This window comes from Cuculus canorus, chromosome Z, assembly GCF_017976375.1.
Source record: "Cuculus canorus isolate bCucCan1 chromosome Z, bCucCan1.pri, whole genome shotgun sequence".
NCBI lineage: Eukaryota > Metazoa > Chordata > Aves > Cuculiformes > Cuculidae > Cuculus > Cuculus canorus.
Window position 1 is genome coordinate 7,750,388 of NC_071441.1, and position 22,035 is coordinate 7,772,422.

Below are 22,035 nucleotides of genomic sequence, written 5' to 3' on the forward strand. Positions count from 1 at the left end.
TGTTTGCTGACATAAAGTGCAGCCTGTTGTGAACTGCTAAGTGAGAGCCTGCCAAAAACTCAGCAGACAGAACTAATTGGGGAGAAAAAGGATTTTTGTGCCCTCATCTCTTCCTCTTCAATTTTTTTTACAAGACGGATATTGTTAAAGTAACTTGTTTATGTAAGATTTGTCTGCCTCTATTTTCTCATTGCATGAATCACTTTTTAACTTCAAGTCTTGCACCGCAGGTCACTGAGCACTTCCACATGGCGGCTGGCACAAGACCAAACTCGAGACACGCAACTCATCACAGTTGATGAAAAATTGGTAAGGGCTTTCTACTGCTTACTGCTATGATACAGCCTTCAGGCTTCTTTCTGCACAATAGGCATTCAGTATGGTACTCTACGTTCTTCTAGGAAAGATGTATACATGTAAGCTACAAAGCAACAATCCCGCATACCATTTTTAAAGGGAAATGTTCGTGAAACATAAGTTTGTGAAAGAAATATGGCATTCAAAGTGTTAAGCAATATAAAATGAGGAGTACCGTTATTACTACTACAACAACAACTACTACTACTACTACATTATGGCCAAGGACCAGCATGAGCTGATTTATAAGTTTGTTCTTTTTGAGATTTGGGTATGTTTTCTGTGTAGTGAAATTATATAGAGTTCGTCAGTTTCCTGAAGTTATCTCCATTAGGAACTATAGTTAAAGAAAGTGTGTAAAGAAGCATCATGCAAGATTATTGTTTCTATGCACATATACTCTGGCATTGAATATGCATGAAGGTTAGATTACAACTGGGAACAAATGCATAACATTCTTCTGCTAATCAGTAGCAGATCAGAAATTTGGCAATCTTTTCATTTAAGTTCTTCCATAATGTGTGGTCTGTTACTCTAGATGCAACCTGACACTTATGTTTACATTATTCAATAGTATAATTTTTGAAAGACTTCTGAGGGGAATGCATCACAGCAGAAGCATTGGTTTTCATTGGTTTTCATGTCTCTCTCTCTTGACTCTTCAGGGGAAAAAAATTCCCATCACAGGTACCAGGTAGTTCATATCGTATGTTCTTTTTTGTATCCATGAAGCTATATTAACTACTTAAGAAATATTTGGAATTTGTATTTATAAATTGAACATTTGTAATGATAACTGGAGTTTGAGACAGCTGAGGTTTAACAGGCTATTTGGAAAAAATGCACCTACTTTAATAACTCTTCAGGGCTTTTTTTCCTCATGCTTTGTAATATAAATGTAGCAGTGATCTACTGAATTTTTTTACCTCTGAGTTCTTTTGTGAACTATTTTCTGAATTTAGAACGTAAAAGTATAATTAGAGAGAAAAAATACTGTATTCTAGTGAACATGGTTATCTTGCTAATATAGTTGCATAACTTGGAACTTAGGAAATTTCATTTAGTGTACAGGAGTTCATGAGTTGGTATGTAAATAAGATTCACCAAGTCAGTAGGCCTGCATTTCCCTAAATGAATTATGAATTGCATTTAAATATAGTAGCACTGTTTTTCAACTTTTTTTTTTAATAAACCTAAATGGAGTTTTTGTAATGCCTGAATTTACAGTATCACATTTCCCTATTGTGACCTTGGATAGTGGATGCACAGTTCTGAAGGAGACTACAATGCAAAAACAGACCCACAAAATAAACTCTACCTTCCATTTTGTGTTTTAATGTACATTGTCCTAAGTTAGAGCTTTACATAACTGTTTCTAGCTACAAGAGTTTATACTTCCAATTGAGTTAAAATGACACTAATTTGAAATACAACTGTTCTGTTTTCTTAGTGTTAGTGTAAATGAATGGTAATTGAAGTGGTTATTTCTAATGTTAGTGTATGTTGTCAACAAGTTGAAGATGCTCATATCATAGTTGGTGAGGGTTTTTTTGAGCTGTCATAGTAGCAGACATTGAATAATTTTGTTTAGTTTTGATGCATCAAAATGATTATTTTATCCATGGTTCTTTCAAGTATTAGGTTAAATGTCAGACCGAATAGTATTTTCCTACAGCATTGTGCATGTAGGTACATATTCCAGATGCACAAGTCTTCTATTTTTCCTGAAAACAAAACAACAGAAAATTTAGATTAGTATTTTAAAATTTTAATTTGTAGATTTAGTTAAGTGTTTTGAGAAGTTTTCATAATGCTATATAATGTCTAGTAATTAATGTTACTAGTAGGTAAAAATTTATATCCCTTTAACAAGGAGAGTCTTCACAAAGAAAGTTGTGGGTGTCAGCTCTTTCAGGATTAGAAGTTCTCTAGACACCTCATGGGAAAGCGGAGTACTGTATTGACTTATTTTAGCTTGTTGCAATGTATTTCCTAATTTTAAGTAGGCTTAATTTCAACCCATTAAAACTGATTTAAAACATTAGATGAATTGTCTGTTTTTTAAGTGATGTTACTAGGAATTATAAAACCATTATTTCTATGCAAGTTATAATTAAACTGTATTTCAGAAGTTGATGCCTAACTTTTAAGTAAAAAAGACCCATCCTCTTGCCTTACTGCTGGATATAAGGTTATTATTGCTATAAAATATTTAAATTGTATTTTGATGGATTCTTTTTCTTTACTTTTTTTAAAGCCTGGTATCACCTTACAGAAAGAAGAAGCAAGAGCAGCCTTAAAATGTGATATGGTTATCCTTGTTTGCCTCACTTTCTTATTTTGAAACAACTCTTCTGTGAATTGATGTTTACAAGGCTAGCAGAATAACACTTCAGTTATTTTAAACTTCTAACTGTATACTGCAGTCAAAGTAATCTGTCTGTTTCCAGTGCTTTTATTCCTTATATTCCTGTGTGTATGTGCATATGCTAGAACTTGATCAACAGGTATTCCTTTATCTAAAATCCCATTTGGTTCTGTAAGTACTAAAATATTCCTTGTCCTCAGAAACACGAGTGGAATAGAAGGAGGAAGAACATCCTGACATTGAGTTACTAAGCAGTAGTCAGTCATCTTACTGCAGCCCAGCATGTGTTGAATACAACAGAACAATGAAATCTAATGAAATTGTAGAAAATGCAGTAGTTTAAACCACATTCATTTTGCACATAAGAAAAAAGTGTGACCTTTAATTGTAAAAGGAGTTAAGTGCTTTAGTTAATGTACAACACGTCCTTTGTCTCAGTTACTCGCTATTTTCAGTGAATATTGAATAAAATAATCTTTATTGAACAGTTAAATCTGAAGAAAATAACATACAAAATTAAAAAAGCTAAAGAGAAATATAGTTTTTGCATCATGTTTTGAATCTCTGGCCACCAGTTAGGTCATATTCTAAGAGAGTAGACAAATAGCTGTGTGAAAAGTAGTCTTGCAAGACCCTGCTTGCATTAGGAAATTTGGGCTGTAGAAGATAAAGGCTGTTGGAAGCAAGTATCCCTCAGGTAATGTTCCAAATGATTTAAGTGTATGTATGGAATAACATAGCTTCCGTCATTATAAAAAGTTTCAGTGTTTTTTCCTAAAATGGGGATGTGAATTGTTTTAAATTACTGTTATTTGTTTCAGTCATTCTGAGTAGGGTGCGTTAATACTGTTCGTTGTAGCTAAAAGTCATACAGATCAGCATGTGTTCTTTAAGCAGGCTTTACCATCAGTGCTAGTAATGCTGCATTGTGGATATTTAGCCTGGATATAAGCTGAGCAGTTTTGCAGAAGTAACTGCCTGCCATTGGAAGGTACCACAAAGTATTTGCTAACATTTTTTAGCATTTAAAGTTCATACTCTAAGTATCCTATTAATACACTGCGACTTCTGGATTAACCAGTAGTAAGGACTTTTCTAGTGGTTAAATGATACAAGTATTGCAAAAATGTTTCAAAATTAGAACAACTCTCAGAGAATACCCCTTGCTTCTCTGAAGCAGAATATTCCACTTACATTATATTTTCTGTAGCTCAAAGCGAAAATTGTTGCAAGAGCAGTTACAGTGTGTGGTCACTGGGGAGACACCAGAAACAGTGTGGAACTGTGGTTAGAGATCGGCTATTAGTTGCAGCCATCTCACAGATGTTTTTATTTTGTACCAGGCTAAGATAAAATGGGAAATTGCTACACAGGGTGAAGCATTGCAGAGTAGTGCTATCAAGTGCATTTGAAATGGTACTACAGTAGTTTTTGCACCATTGTGAAATGTGGGGATGGACTCTATTACAAGTGTGACAGTGCCACTCTAATGATGTTATTGACATTTCAGCTTTTGTCATGAAATGTTTTGATTTGTCTATTCTCTTAATTAAGCTTTTCTGTCAGTAATGGTTCAGGACAAGTCTCAATCCTGAACCTCAGCAGAGGGCTAGTTTCCTTCTGATTGTAGTCAAGTTCTACATAACACACTAAAGAGATCTTGCATACATTGAACTGGGTACAGAAAATCTGAACCCCTTTTTGAGGATAAGCAGTTCATGCTTTTTAGATGATGTTCAAGAGGGACAGTAAATGCTGTGTACTGCAGCAGCCTAGGCCAAAGCAGATTAGTAAGTGGATTTAGTGGATGAACGAAAGGCTATGGATGTTGTTTACCTGGACATTAGTAAAGCTTTTGACACTTTTCCCCACAGCATTCTCCTGGAGAAACTGGCAGTTTATGGCCTGGACAGGTATACTCTTCACTGGGTGACAAACTGGTTGGATGGCTGGGGCCAAAGGCTTGTGATGGATAGTGTTAAATCCAGTTGGTGAACCGAGTTAAATCCAGTTGGCTGCTGTTCACAAGTGGTGTTCCCCAAGGGCTCACTGCTGGGGCAAGTTCTATTTAATGTCTTTATCAGAGATCTGGATGCGGGGATTGAGTGCACGCTCACTAGATTTGTGGGTGACACCAAGTTGAGCAGGAGTGTTTATCTGTTTAGGGGTAGAAAGGCTTTGCAGGAGAATCCGGACAGGCTGGATCAATAGGATGAAGCCAGCTGTATGGGGCTCAGTAAGGCAAAGTGTTGGATCCCTCACTTGTCATCACAACACTATGAAATGCTGCATGTTTGGGGAAGAGTGGCTAGAAAGCTGGCCGACGGAAAAGGACCCAAAGGTGTTGATCAACAGCCATCTGAATATGATCCAGCAGTGTACACAGGTGCCTAAGCATCTGACTTCTATCAGAAATTATGTAACGAGCAGGAGTGTGGAAGTGACCATCCCCCTGTATTCAGTGTTGGTGAGGCCACTCCTTGAATGCTTTGTCAGTTTTGGGACCCTCTCTCGAAGAAGAACAAGGAGGTACTGGAGTATGTCCAAAAAAGATCAGTGGAGCTAGTAAAAGGTAGAGAGCACAAGTCCTGTGAGGAGTGACTGAGGGAACCAGGGTTGTTTAGTCAGGTGAAAAGGAGGCTGAATGGAGATCTTATTGCTTTCTACAACTGCCTGAAAGGAGGTTGTAGGCAGGTAGGTGTTGGTCTCTTCTCCCAAGTAACAAGTGATAGGACAATAGGAAAGTAGTTGAATATTAGGAAAATCTTCTTCATCAAAAAGGTTAGCAAGCACTGGAACAGGCTGCCGAAGGAAGTGGTTGAGTCACCATCCCTGGAGGTATTTAAAAGACAGATAGAAGTCTAAGGGAAACAATTTGGTGGTGGACTTGGCAGTGTTAGGTTTATGGTTGGACTCCATGATCTTGAGGGTCTTTCCCAAAGTAAATGACTCCATGATTCTAATAACTGTTGTTAAATCAGTATGAAGAATCTTAGCAGCTTCCTCTTGGCTGTAGAGATATCGCATTTGGTGTCTGTTTTGTTTACTACTCGTTAATCCAGGAGTAGCAGTGTATTAATAGTATTCATAGAACATGAACTTTTTTAGCCAAAAATGTTGTGGAAATACTGCAGTCCATTTTTCCTAGAAGCCTGCATTATTAACAAGCACCACACATTGTTTTCAGGATTGTTCACCTTTTTAAAGTGTTGCCTTTGCTAGCAGCCTTTCCCCAGAAATAAGAGTATTTAGTATGCTGTTCTCTGAAAACCAAAGCAGTAATGCATCATAAAATTATGTGCAAGACAGTGTAACATTGCATTTGAAGATGGTGTACAGGAGCTGGTTTTGCAACTTGGTGAAGAGAAACACTTGGCAAAGTATGCATTTGTTAAAGCCAGACTTAATAGATTTCCTTTTCTTGAACCTACTATTCAGCCAAAAATTCTCCAAGCATTACCACTGTGTTCCACTGTATTAGATAATAAGGATATAGTGGATGTTCTGTGTTTTGGTTTTTCAAAATGCTGTTAACCCCTTGTGGGTTATTCCCTGAGGGCGAGTTCAGGCTGTTCCTAAAGTAACTTAATAGGATAAAAGAATTCAGAGTAATCTTTCCTTAGTTTAATCCACTCTAGCTGCAGTATTTATTCAATTGGTTACTATAAAGGATTCAGTTCCTTTATAGAGGACAGCATTCCTCTTTATATGAAGAATGTAAATTGCAAATTTTTCTGTGCCTTATATGTATGACTCTTTGACAGGGAGTTGTCATATTGAAAGGGTAAAAGGTACCAGGATGGAAATCTGTACGTAGGTTCAGACAGGTTAACCATTTCCTCCCCCTAGTTTCAGATTTCTCTCTTGTAGGTTGTTTTCCTTCTATTTATCTTTTTTTTTCTCTCAGTTACATCAGCAGCTTGCATTTGGCTTCATAATAATAAATTAAAAATTAACAAACCTGTCATATAAAATGAAGCTAATAAAAGTATTCTTTCCACCCTTTGCTTTGTAGATATGTTTTGAGAGACAGTTTCTAATTTTGACCAGAATGGCCTTGTATATGACACCTGTGGTTTGGAAGAAAGTAATTCAGTCACAGTTCTGTTGAGTAAGCAGGTGACCAGATTATTTGAACTGTGTTGTACTTCTGGTCGAGATAAAAGAAAAGTTGTTTTATACAAGATTTAATACAGTATATCTTGTACTCTTATTTCACTTCATATGCAGTACTTAGTGTTTGGTTTGCATTCCATCATCTGCAGTTATGCTGGACACTTGAAAGGTACTAGCTTCCAGTGTAGAAGGTGTTTTAAGGCATAAAACAACATTCTGGAATTATTTAAAAGTTAAATGCATTCTTTCAATAAGTATTCAAAAATACTTGAAATATTCAAAAAAGAAGACTCTTTGCAAATAAAAATACAGATACATCTGCTTAAGTCTCTGATTTAAGAGTGGACTTTGCACAGAGTTTAGTGCTTGAAGGCTTTTAGGTTTTGTGATCATTGATAGTTTATTTATGAATCTGCATTTTTGGTACAAAACATAGTTATTTTAAAAAGTTCTTTTTCTATTTTTTTTCTATCCTCCCACCCCCCTCCATGAAGTCTTAAGAAATACAGCTCTGAGAAGGGAAAAAACTGTCTTCAATAATGGTAAAATAAATGAAACAACTAATGGTAAATTTAACGTTTAAAGATGTTCATGATTTTGGGGATAGTGATATTTCTTTGTACTTCATGTACACCACACTGGTCTGCCAGAGCATATATTTATCTCTAAAAAGAATTTTTTTGTTGTTTTTAATGTAAATAATTTGGCAATTCCTTTATAGTTATGCCTGATATTTCCATTTGGTCTTAAATATAATATAAGCTTAGGTGTAGGTGTGTGCGTAGTTACTAGATTACCTAGCTACACATTGTTTTTACTCATTTTCACTACTATAAATGCACTATGTTTTGCTGTTGGCAATTAAGTTCCTCTTCATTTGGACTATCCTAGCTCGATTCAGCATATACTGCTTGCTACAACTTGTTTTTGTAAGCAGTTGTAGTTTGATGAAGCTTGCGGTGGAGTAGAAAACCCGGTTGGCTGGATACCAAAAGGAGCTTTCTGTATGAATGTCTGCAGGCAATAAGTTACTCCCCGTGATAAAGAAGCTTTCTGTAATTCTGACAGTCCAAGTAAAGAAATTGCCATCACCTTTAGCTGTTTTTAAGTACAATAAATATTGCTATATTACCAAATTACAGCTTGAGACAGTTTTTCAGTTTAGAAAAACAGACATTTTATACAAGGTTCTGGGCTACTTGTAAAGGGATGCGTAGTTGTATCAATGAGAGCAACTGCACCCTCATCCCTGTATTGGTTTATTTTGGTTTTAGGATCGGGTAAAGGATTTGAATTTCTTTGTTATAGAGCCTTTTCTTTTGGTGCATGGTAGTGCTATCTCTGCTGGGTATTTGAAGGAGGAGTGTCTGGGACGGAGGTTACACAACTTTCTAACATCTTGAGTGTCTGTTTTGTCTGGGCTTCCTTCACGCAGCATTCTTGTGCAAAAATTTCAAGGCTTTAGTCTGGAGCACTGAGTCAAAGAATATGTCTCTTTGAAGGGTATGCAAGAGATTTTTTTTGTTGTTGTTACATAGTATTTTATTTTCTATCAAAGAGTACTAGTTTTGAAGACCTTGCTGTGATGGCTGCTCGGAACAAATTAAAGGAGTATCATTGTGCCGTGTTTAGTTTGTCTGGCTTCCAAAGGGTTATTCAACATGCAAATACTTGTTTTGTAAGTCTAAATATGCAAGCAATGTTTCTAATCAGCTAGAAAGAATAAAAGTAAGCCATTGATACAATCTAGTAATCAGCAGGAGTAAGAAAGAACTTCATTTTTAAGCGGTTTTGTTTAGTAATTTTGCTTTTTAAAGACTAGGTAGTATTTTCATGTACTCATAAAACAATTCCATTATCTGAACCCTTTCTAGAACACTTCAGTTAGTATCCCTGGTTATGAAATATTTTTTTAGATGTCATGAATTCTTCTTTCCTGTCAGGATTAGTGAAGCAACAGTTCTTGTAGAGTGTTTGCTTTTCTGTTCAATGAAATGTGTTTTTCTGCATTTTTGTAGTATATCAAAGTTGTAGATCTAAGACACAAATCCTAGCTTAGCTAACAAAGTTCTATCTACAGAATTGAAAGCTGTTTCTGGTTACGAAGTTCTAGCTGGATCATTTTATTGAGTCAGAAAGAAAAAGATTTCCGTGTCTGGAAATCCTTGGGATTCCTGTGGGCATCCTTGAAAATCTTGGTCATGTGGCTAGAAAGCTTGATTCTTCTTCAATATTACCTCTTTCTGCTTAGAAGGTCAATGATGAAATGGATCCAGATGCACTTCCAGATCTTGATGGCTTGCTGATGAGTTATCTTTGAACTACTTTCATGGCTGCTTTCTCAAATTAGGAGTGTTAACCTGTGTTAAGTTGGGGATATGGACCATGGGGAGAGCTTCTGATGTTCAGATCCAGGGTTTTAATATGCAGTTTAGTTCTTTACTTAGGAAGTGTGCAGTGCAGGAAAATTGCTCAATCACTTACATTATCTTTTTGGCGTACTCGGTTCTCTTCACTTTGTAAAGCCCACTTACATTTAGTGCAAAAGAAAATATTTGTTTGGTGGGGAAATAACATTTATTGTATTCCCTGTTAGCCTGAAAACTGGGTTAACAAGTGAGAAGAAGCTGAGCTGTAAGGAATTTCTTCAAAATGCTGATAAGGCATACCAAATACGGGGGTTTTTTTTAAGATGTTATAATTCTGTTGCAAATTTTTTTTAAAAAAAAGGGCTATGGTGAATAATTCTGATTACAAACATCTGAAAAAGTGCATAGGTTTTCCTTACAGATTCATTTTATAGCTGTGCACACGTTCATGTATAAAAATCAGTAATGATATTTTTCTATGTAGGCCAACATCATAATCTTGAATCATATGTTTTACAGTTTTCACTGAGTAGCATGTTAACCAGGCAAAAGTTTGTTATTTCCAAAGTTGTATTCAACACTAGTATTTTATTCTTTATTCTTATGTTTAGAGTCTTTTCTTACATGCAGTTCCTCGGGACCACATTTTTGTTGCCTTGTCCTCTCCTTTTTAAAGCATTCTGGGGTCAACTGATTCTAGTTCTTTGATGAAGTCACAAGCTGAGTATCTTCTGTGATGTCTGCTTCCAATACAAATTCTTACTTTTTATCGCTGTTTATTAAACAGGATTGTACTTTGTATTGTCCTTGGATTTTTTTATCCCCACAGTAACAGAAAACTGAAAGGAGAGATACAACTGAAAGGAAAGATAACAGTGTATCAAGTAGAATTGCTGAGTTTAGATGGTGATGGATTTCTCTGTTACATTAGGAAGTAAAAGACTATGATTTCTGTCCTATAAGTAACCTTAAAGGCCAAGCATATAAAGGCCAAAGCACAAATTACAGAGACAGACTTCTAGACGAAGCAAGGTAAAAACAGTTTGTGAAGTAACACTATTACATTCCTAGTTATGATTGATGTTTTTAGAGAGAGGTTGTAGAAAGCTTCCATTTTAACAAACGATATAAATAAGTTTAAGGAAACTGTTTTTATCCAGTGGAAGTAAGCTGTTTATTTTATTGATGATGCTGAAACAGTTGAAGACTCGTCAACCCTTCCCTTCCCCACTAGGAAATAGTGGCTGTGTTACCGTTAGAAAAGAGCCTTCTGAAACACATTTAAAGCTTAAAAGCTGTATGCACTAATTAACAAAATACTGTGAACATTTAAGCTGTTAATAGCCGCAACATCCCTGATGCATAGACCTTCAGTATGCTAACACTGCATAACAGTTATCCATTGTGCATCTCTTTAACTAGGGTAACTGTGTCAGTTCTTTTCTTGCTTCACTACCTGCTGTGTATGGAAATTATGTTCACTATTTAGCACTTGCTTTCAACTTTTAAAGTCCATGCATATTACATAGAAGCATTATATCTTGCATTAGGGTAAGGGACAGCTTTTAAGAGGTCTGGCATTCTTGTGATTTCTTAAGTGCAACTTTTCTTCTAAAAAGCATGCACTAAGAGGGATTTTGCTCTACATCTGCATTTCTTGATTGGGGATTTGCTTCTGTTTTTCTGCCTTCTTTCTGTCTTACGCCACTTATTACTATGTAGCAAAGATCTGTTACAGAAATCACTTTCTTTATAAAGGAGATGTAAAGAATAGAGAACATGCATTACAATGAAGGCTGGCATTGGTTTACATGAACTCAGGGTTTCTGATATTGTTCTTAGTAGCAGACCAAGCACTAGTGTGACCGTATTGTCAAGTTAAACTTTAAAAGACTACTTTTAGCCTTTTTTTTTCAGTCCCACCTTTGACTAATGTCTTTTTTTAGTAAATTACAACCTAAATAGTTTGTTAAATTTCCATGGCCGCCATTAAATAGGGAATTAATCGGTAGCTGGGAGGTGGAAGGAGAACACCTGAATGCACAGCAATGAATTTTTTCAAAAAAAAAACCAAAACCAAAAAAAAATGTTTAGTAGTATTTGCTCAAGCTACCAGCTCAGGGAGATTGTTGGTTAGTTAAGACTGGATTCACAATGAATGTTTCATATATTCTAGTGATATCTTTCTTACAACTTCATCATGGGAAATCTTAGTAGAGTTATCAAGCCTTAAGACTTTGCAGTACATCCAAATTTGGACTCAACAGCTCAAACTTTGGGATATTTGCCGTCCAGATTAAGAGTATGAATTGGCCCAGGTGTTCCTGTTTCACAGCAGCAATTGCACAACTTATGGGTGCCCAAGTTCCTTGCTAGGCTCTGAACTTCATGCTCCCTTGGGTCTTTTGCAGCTTAAAATGGTAAGGGAGCTTTCCACAAGACTCATAAAAGGCACCCCAGCCACACATTTAGCACAGATAAGACCCCTTCTCCTCCTAACGCTGAAGATGATGAAACAGGTGGCACTTGGCCCGTACTTGGGAACTCTACCTAGGCCTTATTTGAAAAATTTATTAATGAGTACTTTAAAAAAAGCTTTGTAGAGGTTTTCAAAGGGGCATAAAGCATATTAGAACTGTTAATTTTCTTTTTTTACAACAGAATTCTGAAAAACAGTGACTTCATAGAATTCACATAGGTCGTATTTTGTACATACAGGTAACTGTCAGTGAATATTAAAAATAAGGACTTCATTAAAATGGCATTAGAAACATACAAAAAATACAGAAATTATTCCCAGTGTGCAAGAGTAGCCTTAATTTTGCCTCTCACTTAAGAGATGGAAGACCTCACCCTGAGCTGCTGGTTGGGGCCTTGGCTATCCATGATCCAAGCTATATTTTATAGACTGTTAGCTCAAGAGTCATCTTTAGTGAATAATTCACCAAGATACTGTTGAAATATTATGTTTAGCTTTGCAAACCAATCTGCTTTTTTTGACTTAGAGTAGGAGTGTAGCATAAATAATCAGAACTGCAAACTGAATGCATTTTGTTTGGAAGAATATACCATCACTGAAGCAAGTGAGCTACAATGCACTATTTCTTTAATAGTATATACAAAATTGGGCTAACCAGGGGAATCAGAATGATTCTAGGTGGGCTCTAGCTGCTAGCATTTTTGTCATCTTTGCTTTAAAGGTTTACTGCCTTTTTTTTGTTTTCTAACTGAGAAATAGTATCTGTAAGAACAGTTGTTTAGGGTAGTAAAGTAGTGAAGTGTTGCCTTAACTTTTAAATTATTTGAAGGGGAATTGTATTATTTCATTGGTTCAGTTATCCTCTTTTTCTAAATAGATTAAGATTGACTCTGCTTTTATTTGAAAGTTTACGGTCTGAAAAATTTGCTGTAGTCTTATTCGTAACATTTTTTTGCATGTTTTGTAATCTGAGAATGATGAAGTTCTTCTAGAGTGTGCACTGTAGAAAACTATTTTTAGATGCCTCACAGGTAATAACATAAAAAACAGCCATGTTTGTATGTGGAAGCAGAAGACTACGTACATATGCTTTGAGTTCTGGAAAGTATGTTCTCTCTAAATCTTGCTGTGTTACAAGTAATAGTAGTTTATAAGATCTGCTGGAAATGCGGACTTTTTTTCCACCTTGTTCAACATAAGCATACTGTTTATCGCTTCCTTGATATGAATAATGTCATGACAACACTGACATCTTTGATAACACTGACATCTTTGATAACTACTAGTGGCAACATGAATCCGTTTTTATAAAATATATTATTCTCCCTGACCACCCCTACTTTCCTTTATTTAATAATGATTTTCTTAATTTCAGTCAAGTGGAGAAACTGGGAAGTGTAAACTCAGATATTAGAGTCTCCTTCTCTTTAGTTTCATGGTATTTTCCCAGACAACTTTTACAAAACTGAAACATACTGTAAAAAATACATTATTAATAATTTTATCTTGTTCTTTAATCCTTTCTTGGTAGAAAAACTATACTAAGCGTGAAATATCCATTTGTGCTGAAAGTGGGACTTACATGTTTTAAGTGCTTCATTTTTAAATTTTCAAAATGTTGTTTACCTTTCCATCAAGGATGCAGGCTGAATGATAGGTATTTTTTGCATGTCTGTCAAGAAAAATGCCTCTCTGTTTTGAGGCTTGTCAGGGCACTTGAGAGGTGCAGAATCTGAGATTTTATGTTTAAACTAACCAAAGCACAACTCATCAGCTTTTGCCATAACTTTTAATCACTTTTATAAATATCATCTTTCTATGATTTTTGCAGGAGACAAGTGTAGATACAAAATTTGGGAATATAATGCAGTCTGTCAGTAAAATGGTTTAAGATGTGAAAGAAGGATTGATGAAGGGGAGGTATTCTACTCACTAATGTGAAGTAGTGTTCCAGTTTGTGGAGATGACCTGGGATTTTTAGAAGCCCAGTCAGTTATTCCTGTTTACTCTTCCATCATGTTCTCTCTCAGCAAATATAAATGACATTGGTTTAATGATGTGTGGGATGTATTATGCCATTATATTTGTGGCATCGCATGTAAGCAACATTGAATAATATTGGGCATGCAGAATATTGGGAAAGCAGAGTGAGCCTTTGTGGAGTGGGACGACAGGGAAGTTCTCAAGACAGTTTTGCAACAACAAATGCTTAGCCATCATGGCTCTTAGAGTAGTGTCTCCTCAGCTGTGAAATACAAACTGATGAATAGAGTTTGCTGAAGCCAGCAGCAGTTGCAAATGTTGAACTGTTTTGGATGCTGACATCTCCTTTGCATAATGGCAATCGGTAGACTAGAAAGTATTATGATGGGCTTAGTGTTGGTTCAATAATGTGACAATTTCTGCTTCTGTTAGACCCACTTTTCAGCATATCTTTTTCTCCATACCCAGTTTCTTTTTTTGGTGTTTTCTGCAAAACAGCCTGTGGAAAGAGATTTTCTTTAAATAAAAGGTTTCACACAATCCTTATTACTATTATTGAATCCCATTTCCTGTTTCACAGTGTTTGGTTTTCTTTTTTGAAGTATGTTTCTTTCACTGCTTTTCACGACTTCTTTATTAATTGTTCTGCAGAATGGATAGATGGGAGAACACGCTATGGGTAACATGATGTTGTTCACAGATTACTGTGATATTGCAGAATGGTTGTGAAGCCTGAAAGAAAACTGTATTCTGTCTGATACAGAGTTTCCTAAGGGCAAATATGCTTTTTCCTCCTTGTTATGTCTGTAGCTGTTAGATAAATGTTGTCTGACCACATTTAGTTCATTCTGCTCCATTTTTCCTCTCACAATTTGCATAGTAGATCCTGTTCTCTTACATTTCTTTCAAAAATACCGTATTGAAGTGTAGAAACGTAAATGTTCTCATCCTGACTTGCAGCCTAAGCAGCTGAGAACACTAAATAAAAAGCTCCTTTCACGGCAGCTATTTTGTGGGTATTATGCAAGATGTTCCCTGCTTTGATATAGCAGCTCCTAAAGAAAGTGTATTGCAACATGAATTTATAGCAAAACTTTATGCACTTAGTCTGGTAGAACATGTTGGGGGTGGGGAAGAGAGCAAGCTGTTGTAAACTCCTGTAAAGTACAGAAAACTTCTGCTTTCCCTCCTTTCTAACAAGTGTAAACTATTGAGGTTAAGTAGGTGGGGCAACCGGAAGTAATTACTAAGCCCAGTGGCATTTTTGTGGTTTCATAAAGGCAGAAGCTAATTATTCAGTTTTTATTTAAGTGAAATGATGCCAAAAAGGAGGTTCCTGCAGAGCAGCTGCACTCCTTCAGTGTTACCCTAATTTACCACAGACACAACTGTCACAAACAGAACTTTTAAACTTGATATATAGCCACGAAAGTAAGAAGCCCTTTGTCTGGAGTGCATGCAGAAGAACTCCTTTATACAAATCAACTGGCAGATGACAAAAAACAATGAAGATTTGATTCTCTGAAGTCACAATGGTCACTGAAATGTGTGAAATTCTGGTATTGAAAAGAGAGTGGGCTAGCAAGACTCTGAATCCTGGGTGGTTACTGGAAGCTTGCTGGGAGGTTTTTCTGTGTTTTTACATAGAATTCCCATTGCTTGTTCCCTGTTTCCTTTATTAAAAAAAAGCGGGGGAAGGGGTGCTACACAGTAGATAGTTGATAGCAGTTATGTACAGTTTTGTCTGTGCATGGACAGAAGTGTCATAGGATAAACGTGACACCTTTATGCACACCTGACCCATCTATTAAAAACACTTGTTTCCAGAGATGCCTGAAGTAATTTCATTTCTTTCCCTTGAATTATAGAGTTCCATTTCTTGTCCCTTTTGGAATTTGTATTATTCGTGGGGTTCTGTTTTCCTCTAAAAGTCATCTTCATGCTTCAGTTTTTACCCTGTTGTACAGCACGTCTATCATTTCTTACTACTCTTTCCAGAAAAGCTCTACCAGGCTTTCCACCATGACAAGTGTTTTTAAATATTATAAGTTAAAATAAAGACAAAACCTACTCTTCATTTGTAAGGAATTTTATGTGATTTTTTATTGTTTAAAAAAGTGAGTGTTTTGTCTCTCAACTTATTCCAGGAAGAGTCAAGATGCCTCAAAATGAGTATTTTAATTTCTTTGAATTACGAAAAAAAATTCAGAGGTTCCTATTTAAAAAAAAAACCACTGCACATTGTAAGAAAAGCAATATGTCAGAATGGACATTCTTTTAGATGATAGTCTCTGTTAAAAATGTGAAGCAAGGCTGTTAATTTTCAGTAGAGCAGACCTAACAGTTCAAATCACAAGTCTTTTATATTGTCACCTTATTATTTAGAACTTTGAATGCCCAACATCTCATTAATATTTTAATATTCTAACATAGCAAAATTCAGTAAAGAACACTTGAAAATAAAGATAGCAACGTGAAACTAGCCATCAAAGACATCTTTGTTTTGGAAAGTTGGTTCATGGGTGGTTTCAATGAGAACTAGAACTCAGAACAAAGCACAGTAGAGAGTTCAATCCAATGCAGCATAGTTCTTTTCAAGTATTCTATAGTTTTAATGGCATCTTGGAGCAGGTGCTTTAGCCCATTGAAACAGCATTTAAAGGACAGTTTCTTCTGTCACTAACTGGAGCTGTGTGGATGAAATGATCACAATAGTCTTGCAAAGTATTTTAAAAGTGTGAGAAATCAGTTAGTCTAGATTAAGAGCATGCCTACAGGGAATAGGAATTTTAGAGCTTCTGTGCTCTTTAGGTGTCAAGTATGTGATAGATCCCAAGCATATCTTTGGCAACAACTCAGCTATTGCTACAGTACCTCACGTGTCTACAGCAAGCAGAAACAGTGATTTTATGTCAGGACAACTTGAGCTTCAGAAACCAGAAACTCATTGTCCTAACAACTGTCTGTTCAATTATCAGCTTTAACATGGAGAAGATATCCCATAAACAATTGTTAGATTTCCAGAAAGCATAGAAACTTTAGCTATAATGAATCAAAGTATGAAGAGCTAGCAACACCATGTAGATATTTAGTTGCGGAAAGTAGGCAGGTTTTAATTTTCACCTTGAAAAGAGTTTTATGGAACGAATCCTATATTATTAGTGAAATAACTTTGATTTGGAGCCAACTGAGTGCCCAAAAAAAAACATGGCTTGAAGGGCCTTATAGTTTGTCTGGGGTTTTGGTTTTATTATCATCCAGATGAACAAGTCTAGGCATTTCTTTACTATGGTTACCTCATAAATTTAGCAGTTGCTGGTTTCTAATGCTCTTTTTAGATTTTGTTCTGCATGCACTAATGTATAGTATTTTTATGATTCTCTGGTGTGAAGACTTCAAAAGAGGAAATTGTATATGTCCATATTGTTATTTAACATAGTGTATTATTTTAATAATTCCAGATAATTCTGGAACAATCCAAAAACTTATAAATCTGAGGCATAAAATATCATAATGGACAATGACTTGCTGAGAGTATTAATAGTAAAAAAGTAATAATTTTGAGCTATTTCAAAGTTTGCACAATTGGAGGTATTTTAGGATCACAATTCCAGATTTTTTTACGTGTCACACATGATTTCAGACTGGAAAAAGATTTTTTTATGGTCATTCTTACATTTCCGCAATAGGCACGTTTGTTAAATACGGAAATAAAGGCTAATATAGTAGCCTGTTCCTCTAAACAGGCAAGCTGAAACATTGAAGCCCTACCAAACTTCAGTGCAGGTAAAAAAACCTTTTTGTTAAACAAAGCACTTTGCCAATTCAAATAAGAAGACTTTAAGCTATTTCCTTCTAAAACTGTAGTTTAAGTTGCAGCAGTCAGAAATGCCAGTCTGTCAGGAGGTGTTTTACATATGTGTTGCAACATTTCAGTGACTGGTAGTGTTTCTTTTTCATATCACTGCTAGACTCGTATTAAAAATAAACATTACTTGGTCCTAATGAAAGCATTTGCAATGGAATTGTTAAGATCTTCTGACAGTTCCTTTTGGTAGTCTGGGTAAAAATGTCAGAAGCTGGAAAATTAGTGTGCATCTTGTTTGTTTCCCCTGCTGTTTTAATTGCAAAGACAAGTCATATGCTTTAAACTTACTCCCTTGTGTAGTTTTGTGGGGCTGATATCTCAAAATATATTTTCTAAAGTAAAATTAAAAATGAGACTTGCTCGTGGATTTCAAAGGATGATCTTGTGACAAGACCAAGAGCTTCTAAGTTTGCCACAAAAGAAAATCTTATAAAGTTAGTAGCTACAGACATGTAAAGCCACAGTGTTTTATTTAAACTTGTTTGCCTTTTAATTCAAGTCATGGTAGTACTGATGGGATGAGTTCAATATGCCCATAGTTTTGCTGCCCTTTTTTTTGATTTTTACCAGTTTACTATTCGTTCTTGGAGAGTGGAAGGGAGAGAAGAGAGCAAGGAGCTCTCACTGGCCTTTTAAATATGTAAGGAACAGGAGTAGTTTAGCAACCAAAGAGATGGATTTGATGTTTGATTTCACTCTTTACTGTACTAGGGTGAACTGACAGGTTAATTTTATGTAATTACTGATTAGTTTTTAGCGAGAAAGTTCACTTTGATTGTATCAGATGCTACTGAGGGTAATTTTTCACAGCAGTTTTTCTGAGGTTTTTTCTTATTCTGTGTTAAAGTCAGTTAATATTTTTAGACTGGTTTTGTGATCCTTTGGTTTTTGTCTTTGTTAGGTTTATATGTTGAGGGCTCACAGGCCAAGCCTTGGTAGAGGAATGCATCCTGCTACTGACTATATACAATGTTAAAACTCTTTTTTTCCTTTATTTACTTTTTTTCTGTTTGGAGGATGAAATCTCCTGAATCTTCTTTCTTTGTGAATATACTGGTGAACGTTATGAGTACCAAATGTTCCTCTCTTGTTCTTGAACATCAATTGAATCTGAAAAGCTGATATCCATAGCTTGAAACACGATAAGGGGGTCAATTTTATATAGTAACAGAGAGAAATAAGAGAGCTGGATATAAGTACCCTGCTTTGCAGTCTCAAATAATCAATATGTTATTGTGCAAATGGTACCATCCTGCTTCTTCCTTCATGCTACCCATAGCATGGTGGTGCCTCTTAACTTTATACAGGCTTAAGCCCAAGGGAAAGTACTTAACGCTGCAGCACACAATTGGCTGGCTAAGATTTTGATGAGTGTCCTGTTAACATGAAATTTAGGCCTCTAGCAGTAATGTAAAATTTTGGGATTGGTCAGTATTTCAGTCTGTACTCTAGCATGTTCTTTATTGAAAAAAAGAGAAGTTACAACGTTTCCACACTTGCTTTTGCTATTGGAAGTTGGAATAGTTCTGACTTGACAGCTGTGATTAGAGGATGGAAGGGACTATCCTGTTCCTTGTCTGGTACTCGCAGCTGCATAGTACCTTATGCAAAATCTAATTCAGACAGCAGGATGATAGCTGCCCATGTATCAGCTTCACTTTTATACAACTGGGCTCATAACATAGTTCCCTGCATTTTTTTTATTTTTATGTAACTTTAAAATAATGCCTGAAATTATGTAAAAAGCATAAGCAGTATTATTTTACAAGCCTTTTACATGAACACTTTATTAACAAGTTCCATTGTGTTTTTCATAGGATATCACTGCTTTAACTGGTGTTCCAGATGAGCACATCAAAACCAGAAAAGTTCACATTTTTGTTCCAGCACGTAATGCAATGCAGGCGGGAGTGAACAATACAAAGAAATGGAAGATGGAATTTGATAACAGGGAGCGCTGGGAGAACCCTTTAATGGGCTGGGCATCTACGTGAGTAGTTACTGAATTTGGAAATACTTTTCTTTTGTTTGTCTCTTCGTAGTCATTTAAATTTTAAGTTTGAAATGTCTTTTCTACCTGTAAATCTTCTTGTATTTTAACAGTACTTACAGTAAGTGGTTGGTTTTGTTAGTTGTATGATTAATGATCTGTTATGTTTAAAAGCAGATTTAGCTTACTACATCATCTGGAAGAGTTTGAAGAAAGTGTTAACAACCAGAAATTTAAACAATTGTATTTGTGGTGATGTTAACTGTGTGGCAGCATCAAGGAAAGAAGTTTATTAGTTACCTAAAGCAGTAAATCCTTCTCGGCTCTCAGTTTCATGTTTTAAATGTGGTTAAACATAAAATAACAATGCTTAGCTTCTGGATTTTTTTTTTTAAACAAAGTTTTATAAATATCATAGAATTGTAGAATAGTTTGGGTTGGAAGAGACCTTAAAGATCATCCAGTTCCAGTCCCCTGTCATGGACAGAGACACCTCCCACTAGATGTCCTGAAGATCTGAAATAAGGAGCCATAACATTGTGGTTAGAATTTCTGTAAACCGTGAGGACTATGCCAGCAATTCTCCTGACAATATTGTGATTTTGACTTCAGGCTGTCTTGTTTGAGGCATATTCAGAAAAGTTGATTTTTCCACATAAACAACGATCAACCACCAGAGATTATTTTTCAAACTTCAAAAAGTATACAAGGTGTGTTGAAAATGTCTGGCTGCAATTATGACTGTAAGTGCTTGCAGTCAAAGAACAAAATGCTTTATGAAAAAAAAAGCATAAAACTTTAAATATTAAATAATTTGAGGACTCATTTTTTTTTAGATTTATTAACATTCTAAATCCAGCTACAGAATGATTTTTTAATTGTTTATAAAATGAATGTATCCAGAAATATTAGTTCAAAATAATTCTGAAATCAAGTCTTCCTGTTAGATTGGTTTCCAGTAAAAGATTGAGGAGGGTCACAACCTGTAACATCTGAGTTATACTGGTATTGCAAAACATTTGGGGAAGCCATGCTCAACAAGTGAAAATAATTAATGTGAGTTAAAATATTAATTGTATTAAATTAGTCTGTTAAAATACTTCATTTAAAACTTCAAGTGTGTATACAACAATGAACTCATCCTAAGCGTGTCCTGGTTTTTTCCCTATTTCGTTTTAAGCATATTTAAATTGCTGTTTCAACAGATAACATTTCAGTGATTAAATCTATGCCTTGGATGACTCAGGAACTGCAAGTAGTTACTACATGTACCATGTAATGACCAGGTTGTTTCACGGGGCCTTAGTTAATTAAGTGTTAGACTGTTGACTAGCAGTACATCATTCCCTCTTGTCTTGTGTGTGCCTCCTGAGTGTCTAGTCACTATACCACTGCACAGATTCTGACACTGTAGCAGATGCCAGTAACACTTGCTTTAGTTCCCATTGAATTAATGTTTCTTCTAATCCCCTTTTGCTTTTCAGCTGACTTTAACCTCCCTGAACAAATTATTTTCTTTGTAGGATTTGGCATGATCTCAACCAAAACAATGATTTTTAGCCTTTCTAAAAATGATAATCTTTTGTGCTAAACACCTAGAAAAGTTAGCCATGGTATTAATGGCCTAGCTGTATATAAAATTTTCCTGGATTGAGTTTATTGTTGGAATTTAAGAAGGAATGGCTGTTTTGAATGAGTCTTGTCTCCGCATGCGTTTTTATTTTGGAGAATTGAAAGTAATATTTTGTGTGTAAGCAAGCTGCAGATAGGCCACAAGCTAATGCTGAGTTGAGAATTGACACTGCTAGGTTAAGGGCTTTGTAAACTACTTTGTTTCTTTTCATTTCTTAAAGAATTCTGGCAAAAAAAAAAAAAAAAAACAACTGTTAGTAGACATTCTGGTAATTTCAAATTATTGTTCAGCACCCAGAAATATGTAGGAAGGGTTTCTTCTCTTCAGATTTAATTTCTGCATAGAGCAGTTCTTGGAAGTCTTCTCATTTACTTTTCAATGATGTAATGGGCTGGGTGGATTAGAGCCTTTAGAGTCTAGAAATTAGAACCCTTTTCCTCTGAACTCAGTATACATATTTGCCAGTAGGTCTTAGCTATACTTCTGTCATTTTTTGTTATTTGCTTTTTTTGGTGCACTTCTTATTTCTTGAGTATCTTTTTCAGTGAAAATTATCCAGATGGGGATCTAGATATAATGCACTCATGGCTTTTTGTTTAATTGGGAGATTTTATTACAAAAATACCAATTAATAGCTCAGGAGTACATCTTTAAATATATGTCTGTGAACAAAGAAGCATTGGAATTGTGTGGTTTCCTTTGTACAAAATCTCATAAGAGAACAAAATGTTGTTCCCCACAACTACCTGAAAGCAGGTTGTAGGGAGGTGGTTGTTGGCCTTTTCTCCCAAGTACCAAGAGATTAAATGGCCTCAGATTGTGCCAAATGAGGTTAAGACTAGATACTGGGAAATACTACTTCATAGAAAGTG

General features: G+C 35.6%; 1 protein-coding gene across 1 annotated transcript in view; it reads left to right on the forward strand.

Annotated features, from left to right (window-relative positions):
* Positions 1–22,035, forward strand: part of NDUFS4 (NADH:ubiquinone oxidoreductase subunit S4) — a 48,064-nt gene that overhangs the window by 19,914 nt on the left and 6,115 nt on the right. Inside the window, exons 2-3 of the mRNA XM_054054477.1 lie at positions 231–309; positions 19,358–19,530. Coding sequence (XP_053910452.1) covers positions 231–309; positions 19,358–19,530 — 252 coding nt within the window. The remainder of the gene's footprint in view (positions 1–230; positions 310–19,357; positions 19,531–22,035) is intronic.